Source organism: Bacillus rossius, chromosome 2 (genome assembly GCF_032445375.1).
Source record: "Bacillus rossius redtenbacheri isolate Brsri chromosome 2, Brsri_v3, whole genome shotgun sequence".
NCBI classification, from domain to species: domain Eukaryota; kingdom Metazoa; phylum Arthropoda; class Insecta; order Phasmatodea; family Bacillidae; genus Bacillus; species Bacillus rossius.
The window spans coordinates 120,468,371-120,488,346 of NC_086331.1; the positions used below are offsets into that span (position 1 = coordinate 120,468,371).

General features: G+C 42.3%; 2 protein-coding genes across 2 annotated transcripts; both read right to left on the bottom strand.

Annotated features, from left to right (window-relative positions):
- Positions 1 to 1,265: 1,265 nt before the first annotated feature.
- On the bottom strand, positions 1,266 to 15,626 carry LOC134528972 (basic proline-rich protein-like; the record flags this gene model as incomplete). Its single annotated transcript, XM_063362639.1, has 2 exons — positions 1,266 to 1,319; positions 14,640 to 15,626. Coding segments are annotated over 2 exons (1,041 nt in total), but the record flags the coding sequence as incomplete, so codon positions are not given.
- Positions 15,627 to 16,453: 827 nt separating this feature from the next.
- LOC134528973 (sporozoite surface protein 2-like) lies at positions 16,454 to 18,028 on the bottom strand. The gene has a single exon (XM_063362640.1). It carries the CDS (start codon positions 18,026 to 18,028, stop codon positions 16,454 to 16,456), a length of 1,575 nt encoding a protein of 524 aa, XP_063218710.1.
- Between the last annotated feature and the right edge of the window lie 1,948 nt (positions 18,029 to 19,976).

The following is a 19,976-nucleotide window of genomic DNA, read 5'->3' on the forward strand; positions in this document are numbered from 1 at the left end:
TTTTTTATTATATGCCTTAAACTTTAGCATAGTTTTTATTACCAAGTATTATGACAGATTTTAAATGTTTGGAATATGACCAGTCTGTAAAACTTTGTCCATAGATAAAATTTCTACAAGCTGAACTAAATTTAGCACTTTATTAAGTTATTTTTTTTTTGCTTTGTAGTAACACTCCAAACACATATTTTAATCAATGATTGCTTCCAACACTTAAGTGAAAATTTGTTTGGTTTCCAAAATACCCACTAAATGCATTATATGTTTAGTCGTAACCACTAGTAACCACTATATGGAATGATTTCGACTATTCAGTATGTATATTTTGTAAAATAGTTTTCAACTCAACAAATCAAATGTCCTACGTAAGCAATAGTTGACTTCCTCGATGCAGTCAGCTGTATCGCCAGCAAACTACGTCTCCAATGGTTCTGAGTACGGATTCCAGGTAAAACATGAATGTGCGTGATGGTTTTAATTGTAAGCTGAGTTTGGTTTAAATGATAATCCAACCCCTCTTCCAATCCCTATTATCATACGGGCATAAGCGGGGGAATTGTTTTACCCAATCAAAACAAATAATCATATTTAAAATCCTTATTAATTATACTATTCGGAAATTATTACTAATAGCCAACACATCTAATGTAATTGTCAGTTTAATTCTGAATAAGCAAGTACTAAACTCACGTTTACTTTGCGTAAAGTAAAGTACACTGAATTGAAATTCCTAGAAATAACGATAGTGAGAAAGGTGTAACTGAGTCGATCTGTGATCTAAAGTTTCAGGGGAGGGGGGAATCATCCATAAACTTTACCTTTGGATTCATAGAGTTTACCCCTCGGTAGACACATACGCCAAATGCTCAGCGCAAGGGCGCTGCTGGTAACTTTGTGGAAGAAGCAAAGATTAAGAAATAATAAACAAGTCATTCCAAGGGAGTGACACTTTTTTAAAGCCGGAATCCCACTATGCGGTTGAACCGGATAAATTGCCGGGTTCTGCTCTATGATTTCTTCTAGGTCAACTGTTTTTATATGATCGATTTTGATAAATTTATTTAGTGAATTCTTGATGGACATGCAATTTACACTCTAAGAATAGCGGTTGAAATAATAAATGGCCAAAAAAAAACCGCAGAAGTTTTAGCCGCAGCAGCTGAAACGCAACTTAATGTGAGGACAGCAATAAGTGTGCGTTTCAAGCTTGTAGTGTGTCACTTTACTAGACTCTGTCAGTTTGGTGTTCTATTCAGGACGTTGCTCTAGGCTGCAAACTCTAGGTGCGTGAGCGCGAGCACTATCTTGGGCGTGGGCATCTTGCGAAAAAACCATCCCCCACTAAGCTCTATGGCATAGTGTGGCACGCTCCGCATTAAACCAGCTAATATTAGTTTAAATAAGCAAATGTGTACTTCTTTTTGACGTGACAACGTTTAATAAATCGATGAACGCCGGCTGCACGTACTAAAAAGTGTCCCATTACGCACATTGTCCCGTTACGATGTGTCCCATTACACTCATTGTACGCTTGCGCTGCATCTATCTCTCTTCAACTCGATTGGAACAACCATCGATTTGACTTTTTCGAGGCACATTAAACTTGAAACACTCCCATTTGTTTTCTACTTCTCCGTTACATAGCAAACATGTATAAAAGTCATAGTTAAAATAATCTGTTCGTTAAAGTAATAAACATATTTGAATTAATTAGTGCAAATAAAAGTAAATTTATCAATTTAATTGTAGATTTCATTTCACTCCTTTGTATCCATACAAAATAGTGATAATTCAATAAAATTATTCAATTTTATTCATAAAAGTATGCAAGCATTTCATCAATGTTTTGTTATGACGTTGTCACTTTAAACTATCGTCCGTAAACCGACTTTACAGACAAATAATTTTTTTAATATATGTATAATTTCCTACTTTTTCATGCGATTGGTATTTTAAGTATAAAGTGAAACATGAAAACGCTGTGGAAGCTTAAAAATGGGCACGTTACCCAATACGTTTGTTAGAAAACTTAATTTTTTTTTACTTTTACATGGAAAATCATTGGAAACTCAGTTGTCAACGATACCTATCACTTGTAGATCTGTAAGGTTAAGCTTTGCACCAAATTATATGGTACAAAGCTCTTACTCTGCCTTGCACTTTAACAAGTGATATCGTTGTCAACGAGTTTCCAAGAATATTCCTTGTGAAAGTACTAAAATATGTTTGAGTGAAGTGATAATTCACACTTTAATAACCCACTAAATCGATAAAACCAAATGTGATTTAATTCTCTTGAACTATAAAAACTAAAAATCAAATGCACAACAACTTACTGATCTCCATCATGTCTACGAAGTACCGATGGCAGACGGTACAGATATCGTTATAGACATAGATGCCGTGTTTCCAGCGGGCTGTGGACAGCTGAACGAGTGTGTCACAGAGAAATCAAACAAATCGTTTTTGGCGTAACGAAAAATGAAGCACTGTAGCATCATTGCTTCACTAACGCTTGGCGAGGAGTGGGGCGCTCAATATTTCCCCTCCCCCTCTCCCAACAACGAGCGCAAACCCCTGAGTGTTGCACTTTTGGTTTCGCTCTGGTGAGTCGTTGCCTCTCCTTACTTTTCTGGTTTCACTTCACTAGTTTATTTACGTTTTATTATCATTTTATGTATCTCAACTAAAATAATGCTAATTTTCTAAATACTAAAAAGAAGGTTTCAAAATAGTTTCACTACTTAACGGCACACAAGATTCTATAATATATATAAATATATATTTTTTTAATTTTCATTGCTTTTGACGTGACAACGTCTAATAAATCGATGAAAGCCGGTTGCACGCACGAAAAAGTGTCCCGTTACGCACATTGTCCCGTTACGCTCATTGTACGCTTGCGCCGCATCTATCTCTCTTCCACTCGATTGGAACAACCATCGAGTTGACTTTTTCGAGGCACATTAAACTTGAAACACTCCCATTCGTTTCCTACTTTTCCTATCATCGTCCTATCCTTAACAGATTAACACAGATTGGAAAAAGTTAAATAGCAAACATGTATAAAAGTTATAATTAAAATAATCTCTTCGTTAATGTAATAAACATGTTTGAATTAATGAGTGCAAATAAAATTAAATGTATAAATTAAATTGTAGATTTCATTTCACTCCTTCTTTGTATCCATACAAAATAGTGATAATTCAATAAAAATGATTCAATTTTATTCATAAAAGTATGCAATAATTTCATTAATGTGTTGTTATGGAATTGTCACGTTAAAGTATCATCCGTAAACCGACTTTACAGACAACCAATTTTTTTTTAAAATACACTGGGCTTGCTTTGCAAGAAATCCGGGTTTAAGTACCAGTCCAACCAATGTTTCATTATGATTTTCAATGGTTTCCGAAATCAAGACAACCAAAGGCTGGAATGACGTCAGGCAATTCCTTCTTTGGCTTCTGTTTTTTTTTTTTTTTTTTTTTTTGCTTCTCTCATGACCACGCTGTCACCAAACATAATTTTTAAAAGTGTTCATGTACACGAACCTACTTCCTGCGCTACATCGATGTGTTAGCTGGCCCCTCCAAACTAGCAGGGAGTCAATATCGATTATAATAGCGAATGGCACCAATCCCTGGGAAGCAGTTAGTGGGGTGCATACTCATAAAATGTATTCGTAGTGTGAGTCAGAAATCAATCAGGGAGTCTTGTATTGAATGAGTGTGATGTGGTGTCTTTTTAAAACTATAATAAAACTAATTAGTTTGAAGTCAAACGAAAATCTACTAGCAGATATTTTATTTGACTATGGTTATATTTTTGTCCATCTATAATTTGTGACTTTTAAAACACTTTTTGAAATTTTGATGGCAGACCGTCAGGTGAGATGGTGGATTAAATGATTTAAATATTCTTAAAAATATTATTATGGAAAAAAATTGTGTTTTAGATATTTTAAAATTGTGAGGCATTTTAAAGGTCAACATCATATAGGTCACCGTCATACAATTTTTATAAAATGTTTCTTCATGACTTGAACGAGGGTGCATTATAAATAAATAGGTAAAGTCGTGCATATTTTACTGGCGAAACACTATAGCTCGGGAAGGCACCAGTCCAAGTACAGAAGACCAGAATTGGTTGGACATATTGGTTTTTATCTTCAAAACATTTAACTTTATGGTCTAAGATTCATAAAAAAGTAAATGGATTTAAAAAATAATTGTACCAAAATGTAAATACTTTTCCAATGTGAATTCCTTATACTTTTAATACACTTATTTATTGAGACCAAATTTTTGGCCAAAAATGTACGTACGGCTTTGCGACAAAACTATTTGTTACGCATTTTCCTCGCGTGTTATTCGCGATTGCCACTTTTCTCTGATTCAGGTTGATCATTATCTTAAGAGTGTCTTAAATCATATAAATGGTATCCACTTAAAGAGAAATAATTGTTATAACTTAGCAAACTTAGACGTTTTCTCAATATAATATATATGTGTGATTTATTTATTTTTTCTGTATTAGAAGCGATGCCGTATTACTGCTGTATCACCAAATCATTGTTTATGACGGTCGAAGTAGCGCTACAAATTTCCACCACGAAAAGTCCCAACTTCCTACCAGAATGTGTTCCACGCAGCTTGCTTTATGCTGTCTTAACTCAATTTAGATTGAGTGGCGGCATTTGTTTCGAGTCGTCTCACTCTAACCTCGCCACTTTTATTTCTCACCTTTTTTCTCTCTCTCCTGCTCCTTCCACTGCCATCCGGCTTGCCTGTCCACTGGGACCGGCTCGACCAACATGATCTAAATCGGCGATTTCTCTTATAAGTCCGCCACTTGCCTTGGGAGCGCGCTGCCTTCTGGTTACTGCGTTCATCTCGCTTCCTCCTGCAGCCCTGCGCTGCGTGGAAATACCTGAACAAAACACTGTCGTAAACAACTGTTACGTAACTGACACTCGTCAACTCTAACTAAACACGATTTTGAATTATTGCCTTCAGTTCAACGTCTGGCCAATTATTGCCCTACGTGACGGTAACTGAAAATGTAAAAAAAAAATTATTACGTGAGTTTTTACGTTCTTTTCAATAAAATAACTAAACTTCGTGCTTTAAGAACATAAAGCTTGCATCTTCTGATTATCTTTACGTAAGAGTAAATTATTTCTTTGGAAATAGTTTGAGGATACTGTAACCTAGGACCGCTATAATTATGTAATATCCCAACAAAAATTGAATTCGAACTGTGTTATATTTGTAAAAGTAGGCTGGATTTTTAGCAAGCTAAATAATAAAATCTAATTTTTCAAGCATATTCATAACAGCAATTTTTTACTGCGCTGAGTAAATAACTAATAAATAATCATTCTAGAAAATTCAAGTGTCCTACAAAGATAATTTTAGGTGGCAGGTCTTCTTTCCTTCAGTAAATAAAAAGTTAAATAAATAAAATAGAGAAGTTAGGCAACACTAATGTTTAAGAAAAATGCTTATATTTCTATAATAAATTTATTTAAAAAAATGTTTTTTTTTTCCATAAAATAGGTTTTACAATAATGCCGGATACCAAACACAATTAAATGTAAGAAATATGAAAATGGTCAAACCTGACGAAAGCTTCACTTTCTTTTATACATCAAGCGCTGTTTTTAGTAACTACGAAGAAATAAGCTTTAATGTTTATAGCCATTTTTTTTAATCTAAAGGAAAATTTTTTACTTGCAAATATGGCATTTATAAAATTATTCGTTACATTATTGATTCGAGGTATATTTAAGAAGATGATAAAGTGAAAGCTAAAGGAAAACTTTTTTATCCGAACACATAAAGTGTCCTATTACATTGCATTTTCTTACCTAAAAAGAGGTGTATTTTTTTTTTTGTTTCAAGCTCTTCCCGCCCTTCATTTCCCAAACTTCTTTTATCTTACTTACAAAACACCGTAGGGGTTCGTATCCAACCAAATTGTCGGTTTTTTTCCCTCTTCCTCAGCTCTCATGCATGAAACTACCCGAGGAAGTAAGAAGAGAAAATTACATTATCAAAATGGCGGCGCTAAGTCCCTGATGCCTTTGTGCTGATCAAGACAAATATCAATACATTGTTTATAGCAGGCGAGGGAGGATGATGCGTGGGCCGGGGGGGGGGGGAGACACACAAACTCATTCCCACGCGACGATATATCACTTCCTTCTCCAGTCGCACACACAACCTCGCCGCAGGCTGGCCGCGTCTGGGGGATTTCAGATAACACTCTCAAATTCTCCAGTAATTCATTTTTACCGCGCACCATTCACAAGCAGTGTTCTCATCAAGATCCACCAATCAATCCTGAATGAAGTCCAAAGTGATTTGATAAATGAAACAATAAATGATGATAAGTATTTAAAAAAAAAAACACAGATCTGTTTCTGTTACTCTCTTTCTCTCTCTTTCTCCCTTTCCCACACTAATTCGTAGTTGCGCTCATGCACGGAAAATAAAACCTGGACTTCTAATCTGTTCTTGCGAAAAAAAATTTGGGTTCATCTAGCTGTTTTCGAAATGATATTGCGTTATTTGCTCCCGCTGTACAGCGTAATTTCCAATATTATAATATATCATTTGAAAGTTGCTAGGAAAAACAAATTAAAATTTATTTTTGTATTTTTCTTTACGGCTTTAGACGTTCACAAAACACTTACAAGTGAAGACCCACCAAATAACCTTCGAGTAACTAGGTTGTTAGTTATGAGGTCATAGACATTGTTAGGCTTTTAAGACCTAAGCTCACGTGGGCTTGAAGTGCATATGCACCCAGTGTAACAAGTTTTGTTATGTGAGAGGACGACAAGAAAATTAAAACAGACAAGCAAATGTGTTAACGAACAGTAGAAATAAATGTTAGAGGACACAGCTGTATAAACAACTATTAGTGTATTCATTTAAATCATGTTAGTTGGTAGGTATGGTATTTTCTGGGACAGGGGCTGGGGGCGCGGGATTCAGGGGATTCGAGGCGGCCATCTTGGATTACGTCACTTTCGGCGGCCATCTTGAATCGCGTCACTTCCGGCTGCCATCTTTAATTCCACCATTTTGTTTTCTAGAACATTCCACCGAATTATGACGTCACGTCCACCATCTTGAAAATCCTCATATATTATCTTAGAAAATCGGGAAAACATTTATAAAAAATTTAATAAAATTTTAATTTAAAAACTTGATGACTTCGTCATCGAGCTCCTCACTCCTGTGCGTTTCACTTTTCGTTACGATGCCATCATCATCAAGCTCCCCACTCTTACCCATGCATTATAGTCTGCTGGAGGCAGCCATCTTGTTTAGTGGAGACCACTATCTTGATTTCATCTGATGGATGTCGTCATCGGGTGTAGGTTTCTAAAGTATTTTAGTGTATGTAAGGTCAAGTTTATATTTCCTACCAGTATTGTTATGACCCTAATAGACCAAAAAATTCACAAATTTTGTTAAAATAAATCACAAAATCCACAAAATCCACAGTCATTTTGTATTTTGTGACCACCATTTATTTTTAAAGACATACAATGTATTTAGGGGTGTGTTTATATTTCCCAACAGAGTTGTTATGAGCCTTATGGACAAACAATTTAAAAAAAATCCACAATCAATTAATTGCTGTGACCACCATTTTTTCTTAAAGACATAATCATTTATAGGTTATAACTAAAATATATGTCATCAATACTATCGTTGTGGATGTGATGGTTTTAATAATGAAATTTTTCAGAGTCCTCACAAGTCCGTGTTTGCGTACTCGTGTTTTAAAGCTGCATTGAAGCATATATTTTAATGTTTGCGTGTAATTTAACTCTTTTTAATATGTTTAACTTGAGGAATAAAGGTTCTATATTAAAGTAATAAGCAGTATGTAGGTATAATCATATTTATTGAAATAAGCTTGGACGCTACAAAAACAAAATTCTCTAGAAAAGAAAACTATATACACACCAAACAAAACTATACAACAAAAATGGAAACTATAAAACAAAAAACGGAAACCATGCAACAAAAACGAAAACTATACAACAAAAACGGAAACTATACAACAAAAACGGAAACTATACAACAAAAATGGAAACTATAAAACAAAAAACGGAAACTATACAACAAAAAACGGAAACTATACAACAAAAATGGAAACTATAAAACAATAAACGTAAAATATACAACAACGGAAACTATACAACAAAAATGGAAACTATAAAACAAAAAACGGAAACTTTACAGCAAAAATTGAAACAATAATACTTAAAAACTTTTTCTTCAATCAAATTTAATTACTTACTACTTCATAGTCGTCACAGGAACCAGAAATTTTTCAGAGTCCTAACCCACAAGTAGATTAGTAGGCTGTCTCTTCTAAGTAGGGACATGTTTGCGTACACGTGTTTAAAGAGCTGCACGGAAGCAGACATTTTAATGTTTGCTTATATATTTACATTTCTCATGTTATGGACATACGTCATTGCTGGTTAACACTGATTGTCATAGAAAAAAACCCTCAAGAAAGGATAAAATACTAACACATAACCACACAGTGAACAATATAAAATGACAGCTGATGACAAATACCAACATCATAGACAGTTCAGAGAATTCCTTGGAAGGAATTACTCGTCAGTCTGTTTGTGCCTGATGATGAGAGCAGATGTCAGTTCCTGATACGTCGAAAATGTACTTTGTCCGATTGTGTTATTCTGGCTATCTTTATCTTTGTTGTATTGTCCATTGTATCTGTTTAGTATCATCGTTGGGTTCGTCTGTTTGTCCAAAGTTGTGTGTTAGTATTTTTTGTTCTTGTTCCAACTGTCTAGACGATGCTAGGCCACTGTGTTAGTATGTACTATAAAATTTTTCTGACTGATTCCTTCCATGTAATTTTCTGTGCTGTCTGGGCTTTTGAAATTTGTCATCAGCTGATATTTCCTTATTCTCCTTGTGTTCATGTATTCATCTTTGTAGGCCATATTTGAGGTTTTACTTTGGCATGCAGTGTAAACCAGCAATGGTGTATGTCCGTTAAAAAATTTTCAAATGAATTTTCAAATTTAGTAAGAGCATTCAAAGAACGTTAAGTGTATTATTTGCTAACATCTACATCTTTTTGGACTACACATTTAGTCTACTTAAAAATATTTATTCTCATTTCTGTAAGAGTAGTATTCGTCTTTCAGAAGTTACCTTGCACACGTCTTTCCGAATATTCTTAAAAGGAAAATAAATAAAAAATTGCAAGACGAAACAAATGCATAATATTGCACATATATTTCTCGCAAGAGTATTAACAACTTTCTAGCTCGGCATGATAACTCAAGAGTGTTGTCACGTGAGCTGGTAAGTAGCTATCAGAGTTTATATGTAGATATTGTGATATAACCTCTCTGATTTAACTGTTTTCCTTTCAACGAGGCCTTGGATATGGATGACAGACATATTTTTTCTGTCCGTCTGTGGTGTTTCCAGACACCGAACTGGGTGAATAATACTATTGAACGTTAAGTGTAAGACGCATTGCTTTTGTGAGGGCATAAATTAGGTTAAGTGAGCTATCGAGAGGCCAGCGCAAAGAATAAAAAAGGGGGTTGACTGTAAAGTCGGTTTACGGACGATAATATTACGTGATAACTTCATAAGAAAACATTGATGAAAAATTGCATACTTTTTAATTTTCAAATTTTATTTACAGTTTTTGCAAATTTAATTAAAATAATTTGTTTAAATAAAATCACGAAAAATTAGTTAAAAAGCCCGCCTTAATATGCTTGATATTATAGAATATTTTCTCGCGCGGGGGTTGCCAGGTTCTTGCACGCTCGGCTCAGGCGGAACGTGACAATTTTTCGTGCGTGCAGCTGGCGTCCATCGATTTATAAGACGTTATCACGTCAAAAAAAAATCAGACATGGTAGACTCCGAGCTTCCCAGTCCCTGCCACCTCCAGAGGCATCGATTTGACTGGCAGTGGCGTGAAGCGTTAAGGAGGTCGACGCCCGATCAGCTGATACTGCGAGCTGTGCAAGCAGGGGGAAGGAAGCGGGGGAAATGGTGGCAATATGCAACATATTTAGCACGGCTGTGCGTAGAGGCTTATGGCGATGAGACATCCAGTGATAAGGTGCTCGTGAAATGTTCCACGCCGACAGCCGGGGGTCGAACCCGAGACACTCGCCATGCGAGCGTGACCCGGTGACCCGGTGACCACGGCCAAAGGAAAGTCTCGTGGAGAGAAGAAAGCACATCAAACTCCCGCAACGTCGCAGAAATTGTAAAAATCACATTTTTCGCACGTTCATCTGTGTTCAGCGACAATCAAATAATTTAAAAATTCGTCAGTTTTACACATTGCGTTCACTGACATTTTTGTACTCACTTCACCGTCGTGTGAATATATTTAAAAAAAAAACACTTTCTACGAATTTTCATCAATATTATTGCTCTTATATGAACACTTTCAAGCAATGCGATTCCACTGTTGGCAAGAATAGGAACTATTTGAAACATGTTTCTTGCATAATATATATTAACTCTTGCTGACCAAATATTTAGATGTGAACATATAAGAGCTATAATATAGAATTGAAAAAAAAATTGAAAGAGAGAGTGTTTGACCTTGACTGGATAATTTTCTGTTTGAATAATGGAAGAAAAAGTCAGCAAGGTGTCAGTAGTATCATCGCTACCATATAAGTGTCGAACTGTGGCATTTCGTTCACTAAAACCAACAATTCTCAACGTCATGAGAAAGGCAACTGTACAAAGACCCCTGTGCAGAAAATGCTGAGTTATTGCAATGCGTCTTTTAGTTTAGACAAAATCATAATTTAAAAAAAAAAAACATCGTCCTGCGATGGTACACATTTTTTGTCTCCTTAGAAAAAGGCAGTGTTTTGAACGAATATATGTGGAATTGTATGAATTATCACAATTGGACATTTGCATGCCCTACATTTAAAGTAAATGAGATTCCAACACAGAATAAATGGAAAGAAAATATCGTACTACAGGGAAAAAAAAGTTAATATCTTTCCTAAGATATCGGTTGAAGGAATTGGCCTACCTACAGAATTCACTGATGGATTTTCTGTTATGTGCGTTGAAAGCATAAATAGTTATACTGGAAACCATTTCGACAACAGCTTTACAAAAAATGAACACATAATAGAATAGTTTGAAGCTGGCAAGATAAAATACTGCAATGATGCACTGAAATTAAAAAGTTGGAAACAATGGGATTAAGTCAATGGAAATTACAGTGCTCTGGGAAATGATTTTGACGATGCTGATAGCTACATTGACGACGATGGTGACTTTGAAGCTGGCGATAAAACAGATGACTGTAGTTATTTCCTGAATATATATGGTAAAGGTGCAAATACGGTGGAAGCAACAACAGAAGAGCATATAACACACAGAGGGACGATCCAAATAGATTAATTAACAGTATAACACATTTGATTGCTTTTATATGCGCAGGGGACTATTCTTTCACAATTGAGATATAATCCATACTGAAGTCGTGAGTTAAGAGGGATTCGTAGAATAAAAACGTGTCAGCTGTTTTGATTTTATGTATATATTTTTAATACAAATTAATAAACAAATAAGTAGCTATTAAATAATTAGGATATTTTTAAAATTAATTTTACATATATAAGCATCCATGGAGTATATGAAACATTAGCACTCCTGGTTTGTCTAGTTAACATATTTCTATGTTAGAGGTTAAACTCAATGTTGTAAAAGTCAATGTCCGAAAAAATAAAATGGAGCCAGGTCATATTGTATCCTGCCAATCTTATCCTACCAATTATTTTATATCGTATTCTGCCACTTATATACTATCATATATTTTCGTATCCTATTCATATTATCCTATCATATTCTACCCATCGTATACTTCCGTATCCTACCAAGTAGAACGTGTTTCCAAATGTGCGTCTTTGCGTTAAATGTTAGTAGTCAAGTTTGAAGTAAGAACTGAAGATTTAATCGTTTAGTAACCCTTGGTTTTGTAGTTAACGTAAAACATATTTCAAGGATGCTTGGTTCTATATTAAGCGTAAAACATACTTAGGTAGTTGGTCAATATGCTTGTTATAGGTTATATCCATACATTAGGTCTGGTTTTTCAGAGAATTGTGTCTTGTTTTGCTTGAAATAGGCCATGGCTTTTTCGAAAGGCATGTTAAGTATTAACGAAGAAGGTCTGATGGTTCAGAGACGCTTGGTCTACATGCTTGTAATTGGCACTGTAGTAATAATAAAGTCCGTCAAATGTGTTTTCCATGCTAGGCACAGTGATGTTGTGTAACAAATTTAGAATTTTAAAATTATTTTAATCTTTAATTAATTTTATCATTACCAAAGGATCGAACCAAGGGCACGAATTTTTAAAAACTATTTCTTCATTAACAGGTACATTTTCTAGGTTAATAATTACCGAATTTTAAGATGGCGACCAAAGATGGCTGATAAGATGGCATATGCCACGACAGTCTGGTAATTGACACTACTACACTTAAGCGGGTAACAATTAAACCACGATGGTGGTAACACATTCTAGCTGGAAAAAAATTATTAATCCAATATGGCTGCCATGACGTCACAGTAGTTGGCATAGTAAACATATATTGGCATTAGCTGTGGGGAGTCAGTCTGCCAGTAGCCGCAATGGGAGAAGGACTGTTGTTATTTTATTCGAAATTAAACTGAATTATTATTCAAATTAACCAAGGACTCCAAGGTCCGTGGTGAAAGTAATGTTATAATTAAATTTGAATTAAATATTTTTTTAGAAATTTTAAATTTTTGTCTAAATTTTTGGATAATAATTATGGATTTTCAGTATGATGGATGTGACATCACACTTAAAAATTGCTGAGTTTTCTATAATACAAAATGGCGGACGTGACATCATAATTCTATATGGCGAAAAGTTTTAGAGTCCAAGTTGGCACAATCAAATATGGCGGAATCAAACATGGCGGAATTCAATATGGTGGAATCCAATATGGCGGAATACAATATGACGGTATCTGAGATGGCAAAATACAAAATTGTAGCCATGAAATCCAAGTGGTTAAGGTTATGATATCTGAGGCTTGAGCTTTTGCCATTTTTAGGATTTTGAGCATTTTTTGTTAGAATTTTTAGTTCTTATAAAGGCAAAAAAAATAACTTTTAAATGTTAAAAGACAAGAGTTTTTGTATTTTTTTTATGTTTAAGTTTTCCTCAAAAAAGAATATTTTTGAATTTTAGGTTTATTAATAGTTTTTCGTTGCAATCTTTCCTAAAAACTGAAACTTTTGGGTTATTTTATTGAATTTTCGATCAATTTTGGCGAATTTTGAGACAAATTTGTCAAATATTCTGTAGGCTATTTTTTTTAATGTCAAAGTTAATGATCAAGGCAAAAGTCATCTGATAATGCTACTGTGACGTTTCAATCGAAGATGGCGGACACCGGCATCGGCACCAAACCCGGCCTCCAGGGCTCGGACCGACAATTCACACACTACTCTAAACAATCGCCCTTGTTCACCTTATATCTAAATGTTTACAACTTAATGGACATTAATTTCGTGCCATATCAAACTAAACCACAGTAGATGGTTTCCAAATATGTTTTTATATAATTAATTAATTAATTTTTTAAAAATATACTAAAACGCCATCACCTCATGCAAGAGAGCTTAGTTTAAGATATATTACAAACATACTTAATTTAAATACACTCTCACACAACTGAAGAAAAGAACCCATGGTACCAATATAAAAAAAAGTACCCTGATAACTGCATAACCAAAGGCAGCACGAGAAAAAGTCTTTTAAAGCTAGTATTATTTCTTCACATTAAATTAAGTAAATTTTATTCCAAACATAATTAGTTATGAAGATTGACATTTATCAAATAATAAACACCTCTCATTTAGTTCCTCACTATTTTATTCATGTATTTCTCGAATCCAAAGTCAGAAACGGTATGTGCCATGAAATTCTATTTTATCGGAATGGTAATTCCTTTTCGTTCGCAGCTCTTGCATTAAGTGATTACTTTCGGCGCCGTTGTCATCGGCAGAAGACGGCTAATATTTCAAACTGTCGTTAGGCTGCTTTTCTTGCCCCTTGGTTGCACCAAGTTCCCTAATGGCTTAATGCAATCTCGATTATCCGGCCGAAGGTGTGTACGTCTGGAGCTGGAGTGGTGACAGTCTTCTCGCGGGAAGCAGTGGCATCTTCGCCAACTGCAGTGAATCCACGCGGACACGCCAGCTCAGAACGATGATTCCCGCCTCGTCCATCGAAAGAATCGAACGATCGTGAGATATTTTTCGAAAACCAATTTGGTCAGCATGCAGACGAGTCGGGATAACATAACATAACATAACAAATATGTTTAACAGCCCTTTATCAGGGCAATACTAGCCGTAATTCCATTTCGTGGCTTTATAATAATTGTCCATGTGACCAAACGGCACAGTTTTGGAAACTTGTGCTCAACACTATGAAGGTCCAAATAAGTTTTTATAAAGCAGACATTTATATATTTTTACAGGAAACGCGGGTGGGCCGGGTGGCGTGGTATAAGCGGGTGTCACGGGTGGCGCGGGTGGCGCGGGTGGCCCGGGTGGCGTGGGTGGAGCGGGTGTCGCGGGTGGCGCGGGTGGCGCGGGTGGTCCGGGTGGCGCGGGTGGCGCGGGTGGCGCGGGTGGCCCGGGTGGCGTGGGTGGAGCGGGTGTCGTGGGTGGAGCGGGTGTCGCGGGTGGCGCGGGTGGCCCGGGTGGCGTGGGTGGAGCGGGTGTCGCGGGTGGCGCGGGTGGCGCGGGTGGCGCGGGTGGCCCGGGTGGCGTGGGTGGAGCGGGTGGCGCGGGTGGCGCGGGTGGCGCGGGTGGCCCGGGTGGCGTGGGTGGAGCGGGTGTCGCGGGTGGCGCGGGTGGCGCGGGTGGCCCGGGTGGACCGGGTGGCGTGGGTGGCGCGGGTTGACCGGGTGGCCCGGGTAGCGTGGGTGGCGCGGGTTGACCGGGTGGCGTGGGTGGCGCGGGTTGACCGGGTGGCGTGGGTGGAGCGGGTGGCGTGGGTGGAGCGGGTGGCGCGGGTGGCGCGGGTGGCGTGGGTGGCGCGGGTGGCGTGGGTGGAGCGGGTGGCGTGGGTGGAGCGGGTGGCGTGGGTGGAGCGGGTGGCGCGGGTGGCCCGGGTAGCGTGGGTGGCGCGGGTTGACCGGGTGGCGTGGGTGGCGCGGGTTGACCGGGTGGCGTGGGTGGAGCGGGTGGCGTGGGTGGAGCGGGTGGCGTGGGTGGAGCGGGTGGCGCGGGTGGCGCGGGTGGCGTGGGTGGCGCGGGTGGCGTGGGTGGAGCGGGTGGCGTGGGTGGAGCGGGTGGCGTGGGTGGAGCGGGTGGCGCGGGTGGCCCGGGTAGCGTGGGTGGCGCGGGTTGACCGGGTGGCGTGGGTGGCGCGGGTTGACCGGGTGGCGTGGGTGGAGCGGGTGGCGTGGGTGGAGCGGGTGGCGCGGGTGGCGCGGGTGGCGTGGGTGGCGCGGGTGGCGCGGGTGGCGCGGGTGGCGCGGGTGGCCCGGGTGGCGTGGGTGGAGCGGGTGTCGCGGGTGGCGCGGGTGGCGCGGGTGGCCCGGGTGGACCGGGTGGCGTGGGTGGCGCGGGTTGACCGGGTGGCCCGGGTAGCGTGGGTGGCGCGGGTTGACCGGGTGGCGTGGGTGGCGCGGGTTGACCGGGTGGCGTGGGTAGCGCGGGTTGACCGGGTGGCGTGGGTGGCGTGGGTTGACCGGGTGGCGTGGGTGGCGTGGGTGGCGCGGGTGGCGCGGTTGGCGCGGGTTGACCGGGTGGCGTGGGTGGCGTGGGTTGACCGGGTGGCGTGGGTGGCGCGGGTGTCACGGGTGGCGCGGGTGGCCCGGGTGGCCCGGGTGGCGCGGGTTGACCGGGTGGCCCGGGTGGCGTGGGTGGCGCGGGTGGCGCGGGTGGCGTGGGTGGCCCGGGTGGCGCGGGTTGACCGGGTGGCGTGGGTGGCGCGGGTGGCGCGGTTGGCGCGGGTTGACCGGGTGGCGTGGGTGGCGTGGGTTGACCAGGTGGCGTGGGTGGCGTGGGTGGCGCGGGTGGCGCGGGTGGCGCGGGTTGACCGGGTGGCGTGGGTGGCGCGGATTGACCGGGTGGCCCGGGTGGCGTGGGTAGCGCGGGTTGACCGGGTGGCGTGGGTGGCGTGGGTTGACCGGGTGGCGTGGGTGGCGTGGGTGGCGCGGGTGGCGCGGTTGGCGCGGGTTGACCGGGTGGCGTCGGTGGCGCGGGTTGACCGGGTGGCCCGGGTGGCCCGGGTTGACCGGGTGGCGCGGGTGGACCGGGTGGCGTGGGTGGCGCGGGTTGTCCGGGTGGCGTGGGTGGCGCGGGTTGACCGGGTGGCGCGGGTGTCACGGGTGGCGCGGGTGGCGCGGGTTGACCGGGTGGCGTGGGTGGCGCGGGTTGACCGGGTGGCCCGGGTGGCGTGGGTGGCGCGGGTTGACCAGGTGGCGTGGGTGGCCCGGGTGGCCCGGGTGGCGCGGGTTGACCGGGTGGCTCAGGTGGCCCGGGTGGCCCGGGTGGCGCGGGTTGACCGGGTGGCCCGGGTGGCGCGGGTGGCGCGGGTTGACCGGGTGGCCCGGGTGGCGCGGGTTGACCGGGTGGCCCGGGTGTCGCGGGTGGCGCGGGTTGACCAGGTGGCGTGGGTGGCCTGGGTTGACCGGGTGGCCCGGGTGGCGTGGGTGGCGCGAGTTGACCGGGTGGCGTGGGTGGCGCGGGTTTCGTGGGTGGCGTGTTTGGACCGGGTGGCCCCAGTGGCGCGGTTGGCCCGGGTGGCGCGGGTGGCGCGGGTTGACCGGGTGGCGTGGGTGGCGCGGGTTGACCGGGTGGCCCGGGTAGCGTGGGTTGACCGGGTGGCCCGGGTGGCGCGGGTTGACCGGGTGGCCCGGGTGGCGCGGGTTGACCGGGTGGCGTGGGTGGCGCGGGTTGACCGGGTGGCCCGGGTAGCGTGGGTTGACCGGGTGGCCCGGGTGGCGCGGGTTGACCGGGTGGCCCGGGTGGCGCGGGTGGCGCGGGTTGACCGGGTGGCCCGGGTGGCGCGGGTTGACCGGGTGGCCCGGGTGTCGCGGGTGGCGCGGGTTGACTAGGTGGCGTGGGTGGCCTGGGTTGACCGGGTGGCCCGGGTGGCGTGGGTGGCGCGAGTTGACCGGGTGGCGTGGGTGGCGCGGGTGTCGTGGGTGGCGTGTTTGGACCGGGTGGCCCCAGTGGCGCGGTTGGCCCGGGTGGCGCGGGTGGCGCGGGTTGACCGGGTGGCGTGGGTGGCGCGGGTTGACCGGGTGGCCCGGGTGGCGCGGGTTGACCGGGTGGCCCGGGTGGCGCGGGTTGACCGGGTGGCCCGGGTGGCGCGGGTGGCGCGGGTTGACCGGGTGGCGTGGGTGGCGCGGGTGGCGCGGGTGGCGCGGGTTGACCGGGTGGCGTGGGTGGCGCGGGTTGACCGGGTGGCCCGGGTGGCGCGGGTTTACCGGGTGGCCCGGGTGGCGCGGGTTTACCGGGTTGACCGGGTGGCGTGGGTGGCGCGGGTGGCGTGGGTGGCGCGGGTGGCGTGGGTGGACCGGGTGGCCCGGGTGGCGCGGTTGGTCCGGGTGGCGAGGGTGGCGTGGGTGGCGCGGGTGGCGCGGGTAGACCGGGTGGTGCGGGTGGCGCGGGTGGCGTGTTTGGACCGGGTGGCGCGGGTGGCGTGGTTGGCCCGGGTGGCGCGGGTGGCGTGTTTGGAACCGGTGGCCCGGGTGGCGCGGTTGGTCCGGGTGGCGCGGGTGGCGTGGGTGGCGCGGTTGGCCCGGGTGGCGTGGGCGGTGCGGGTGGCGTGGGTGGCACGGGTGGACCGGGTGGCCCGGGTGGCGCGGTTGGACCGGGTGGCGCGGGTTTTTGGGTGTCGCCTGTCTACCGTCGGTTTGCGCCGACGATGTAACGTCGGCAGGGTGGTTCATGAGGAATGGTGTTGCTGCAGGGGTATATAGGCCTACCTACTGCTCGTCGGCTTGGCTGAGGAGAGTATTCGTTAAGTATATTTTTAATGTTTGAATTCGGTGTGTTGTAATCAGCTAGTTGATTCAGGTGTGATTGCGATTTATTTGTTTGAGGCCGTTGCGTTTCGGCGTGCCATAAGAACCATCTGCAACTTTTATTATAACGAATGCAAATGCTACTTACACATGTTTGTAACAGGAGTGAGTGAAGTATTGCACCTTATGCTCAAATACAGCTTAAGTTCTAGCCTGTATCCCGTCTTTCGCTACTCGTTAGTTCTTACCGTGAATAGAGGGTCACAACACTTGTGCCCTAAGTTATCAATGTAAAAAGTTAATTATTAATTTTTATATAATATTATAAAAAATAATATACATTTAGGCAATATTATATTAGCTTATACATGAAACAAATATTAAGACATCAATAAACACACATGTACAGATATTTATTTAGAAATAAACTTTTTTATTTAAGTTTTCAGCAATCGTATGTGGTTTGAAAAAACATGATGGTGATCTGGTATTTTGTATTTGTTACTTTGAGTTTTGTAATTTGTAAGCTTCGAAATCGACAAAATACAAAACGCAAGTAACAGAAATTTGGCCACGTGACCACTTTGTAAACAATGTGTGTCCAGTGGAACACGGCCTGTGGTGAGGGGAAGCAATTGGTGGAGAAACAGGAATTAATATTATTCATGAACTATCATCAAACGGCAACGTCGGCCACGTTTTCCAAAATTAATAATTTCTCGTTTGACCCAACAGAAAATTGAACTAGGTTCAAGTAAGTGATGGTTAAGTGATCTGGACAATTACCACCGCGGTCTCTCCCGAAATACGCAAATATTTTTCTAATAAATTAAACTATCTATATCGTCAAATCAAAGCCTCTGGAAAACAAATATTCAAAAGTTTATGTACGAATACATTTGTTCACTGTCAGTCTTACTAAAGAGATTTTAAATGTCCAAAAATAAATCAAGGGGTCAATAAAATTTGGTAATTTATTTTAAACTCTATTGGTTTTGTTTAGTCGAACTTCGATCCGTAGTGCAAGATTTGGGGAATAAACGTATTAATACAATCACGTTTTTGATTGTAAGAACTTAACTATAAAAAATTAATATCTTGCTTGTATTATTAACTGGAACACGGACGTAAATAAAAAAATTCTTGAAATGTATGTAGTAATTAAAGTGTTGCTTAGTATATTAAAAGAATTGCGTCGAGAATAAATATTTTAAAAAATAAACTTTTATGATAAAAGTGTATAAACATATAAGATATAATATATGTATAAAGTTTATATATTTAATGTACACTATAGATCCGATTACAGTCTGTTACAAAAAAAAACATAGTTATCAACTTAAATTATTTCCTTTATTTAGCGATCTATTTAAGGAAAGATTGTAGTTATAAAAAGGAAGCAAGATTTCAAATAAAATCTTTGGAATTTAGTGGAATGCAAGCCGTCAAAGAAAATAAAATTGTTTATTAAATTTAAACTATGATTTGAAAAGAATAGACAGTATTTATATTTTTTATCTATGTATTAGGAACAGATTTTATACTGGTATAGTTATACAAATAATAAACGTACTAATCCATTCAGCGCGCAAGCAAAGGAATATGATTTAATTAGTTACTGGCATTGTATAGGCGGAGGATTTAAACCTGTATTGCGGGTTGGATTTGTGTCTGCATCTATGAAACAAAGCCGAGCTCTTGCCGTGACCAAAGATATTTCCCTTTTCTTTTTTTTTTTAACTGCGTTCTCCTTTATTCCACCCTTAAGGTTCCTCTGTGACAAAAACTCGTTCAATTTTCAAGATAGGTCATTACGGGTACATACTTAACTACATCTTATACGTCACCATCATTTATTCAGTGCTACCTCCTT

Excerpts from the sequence above, each read along its gene's own strand:
- LOC134528973 (XM_063362640.1), bottom strand. The coding sequence starts at position 18,028 with ATGAACCACCCTGCCGACGTTACATCGTCGGCGCAAACCGACGGTAGA.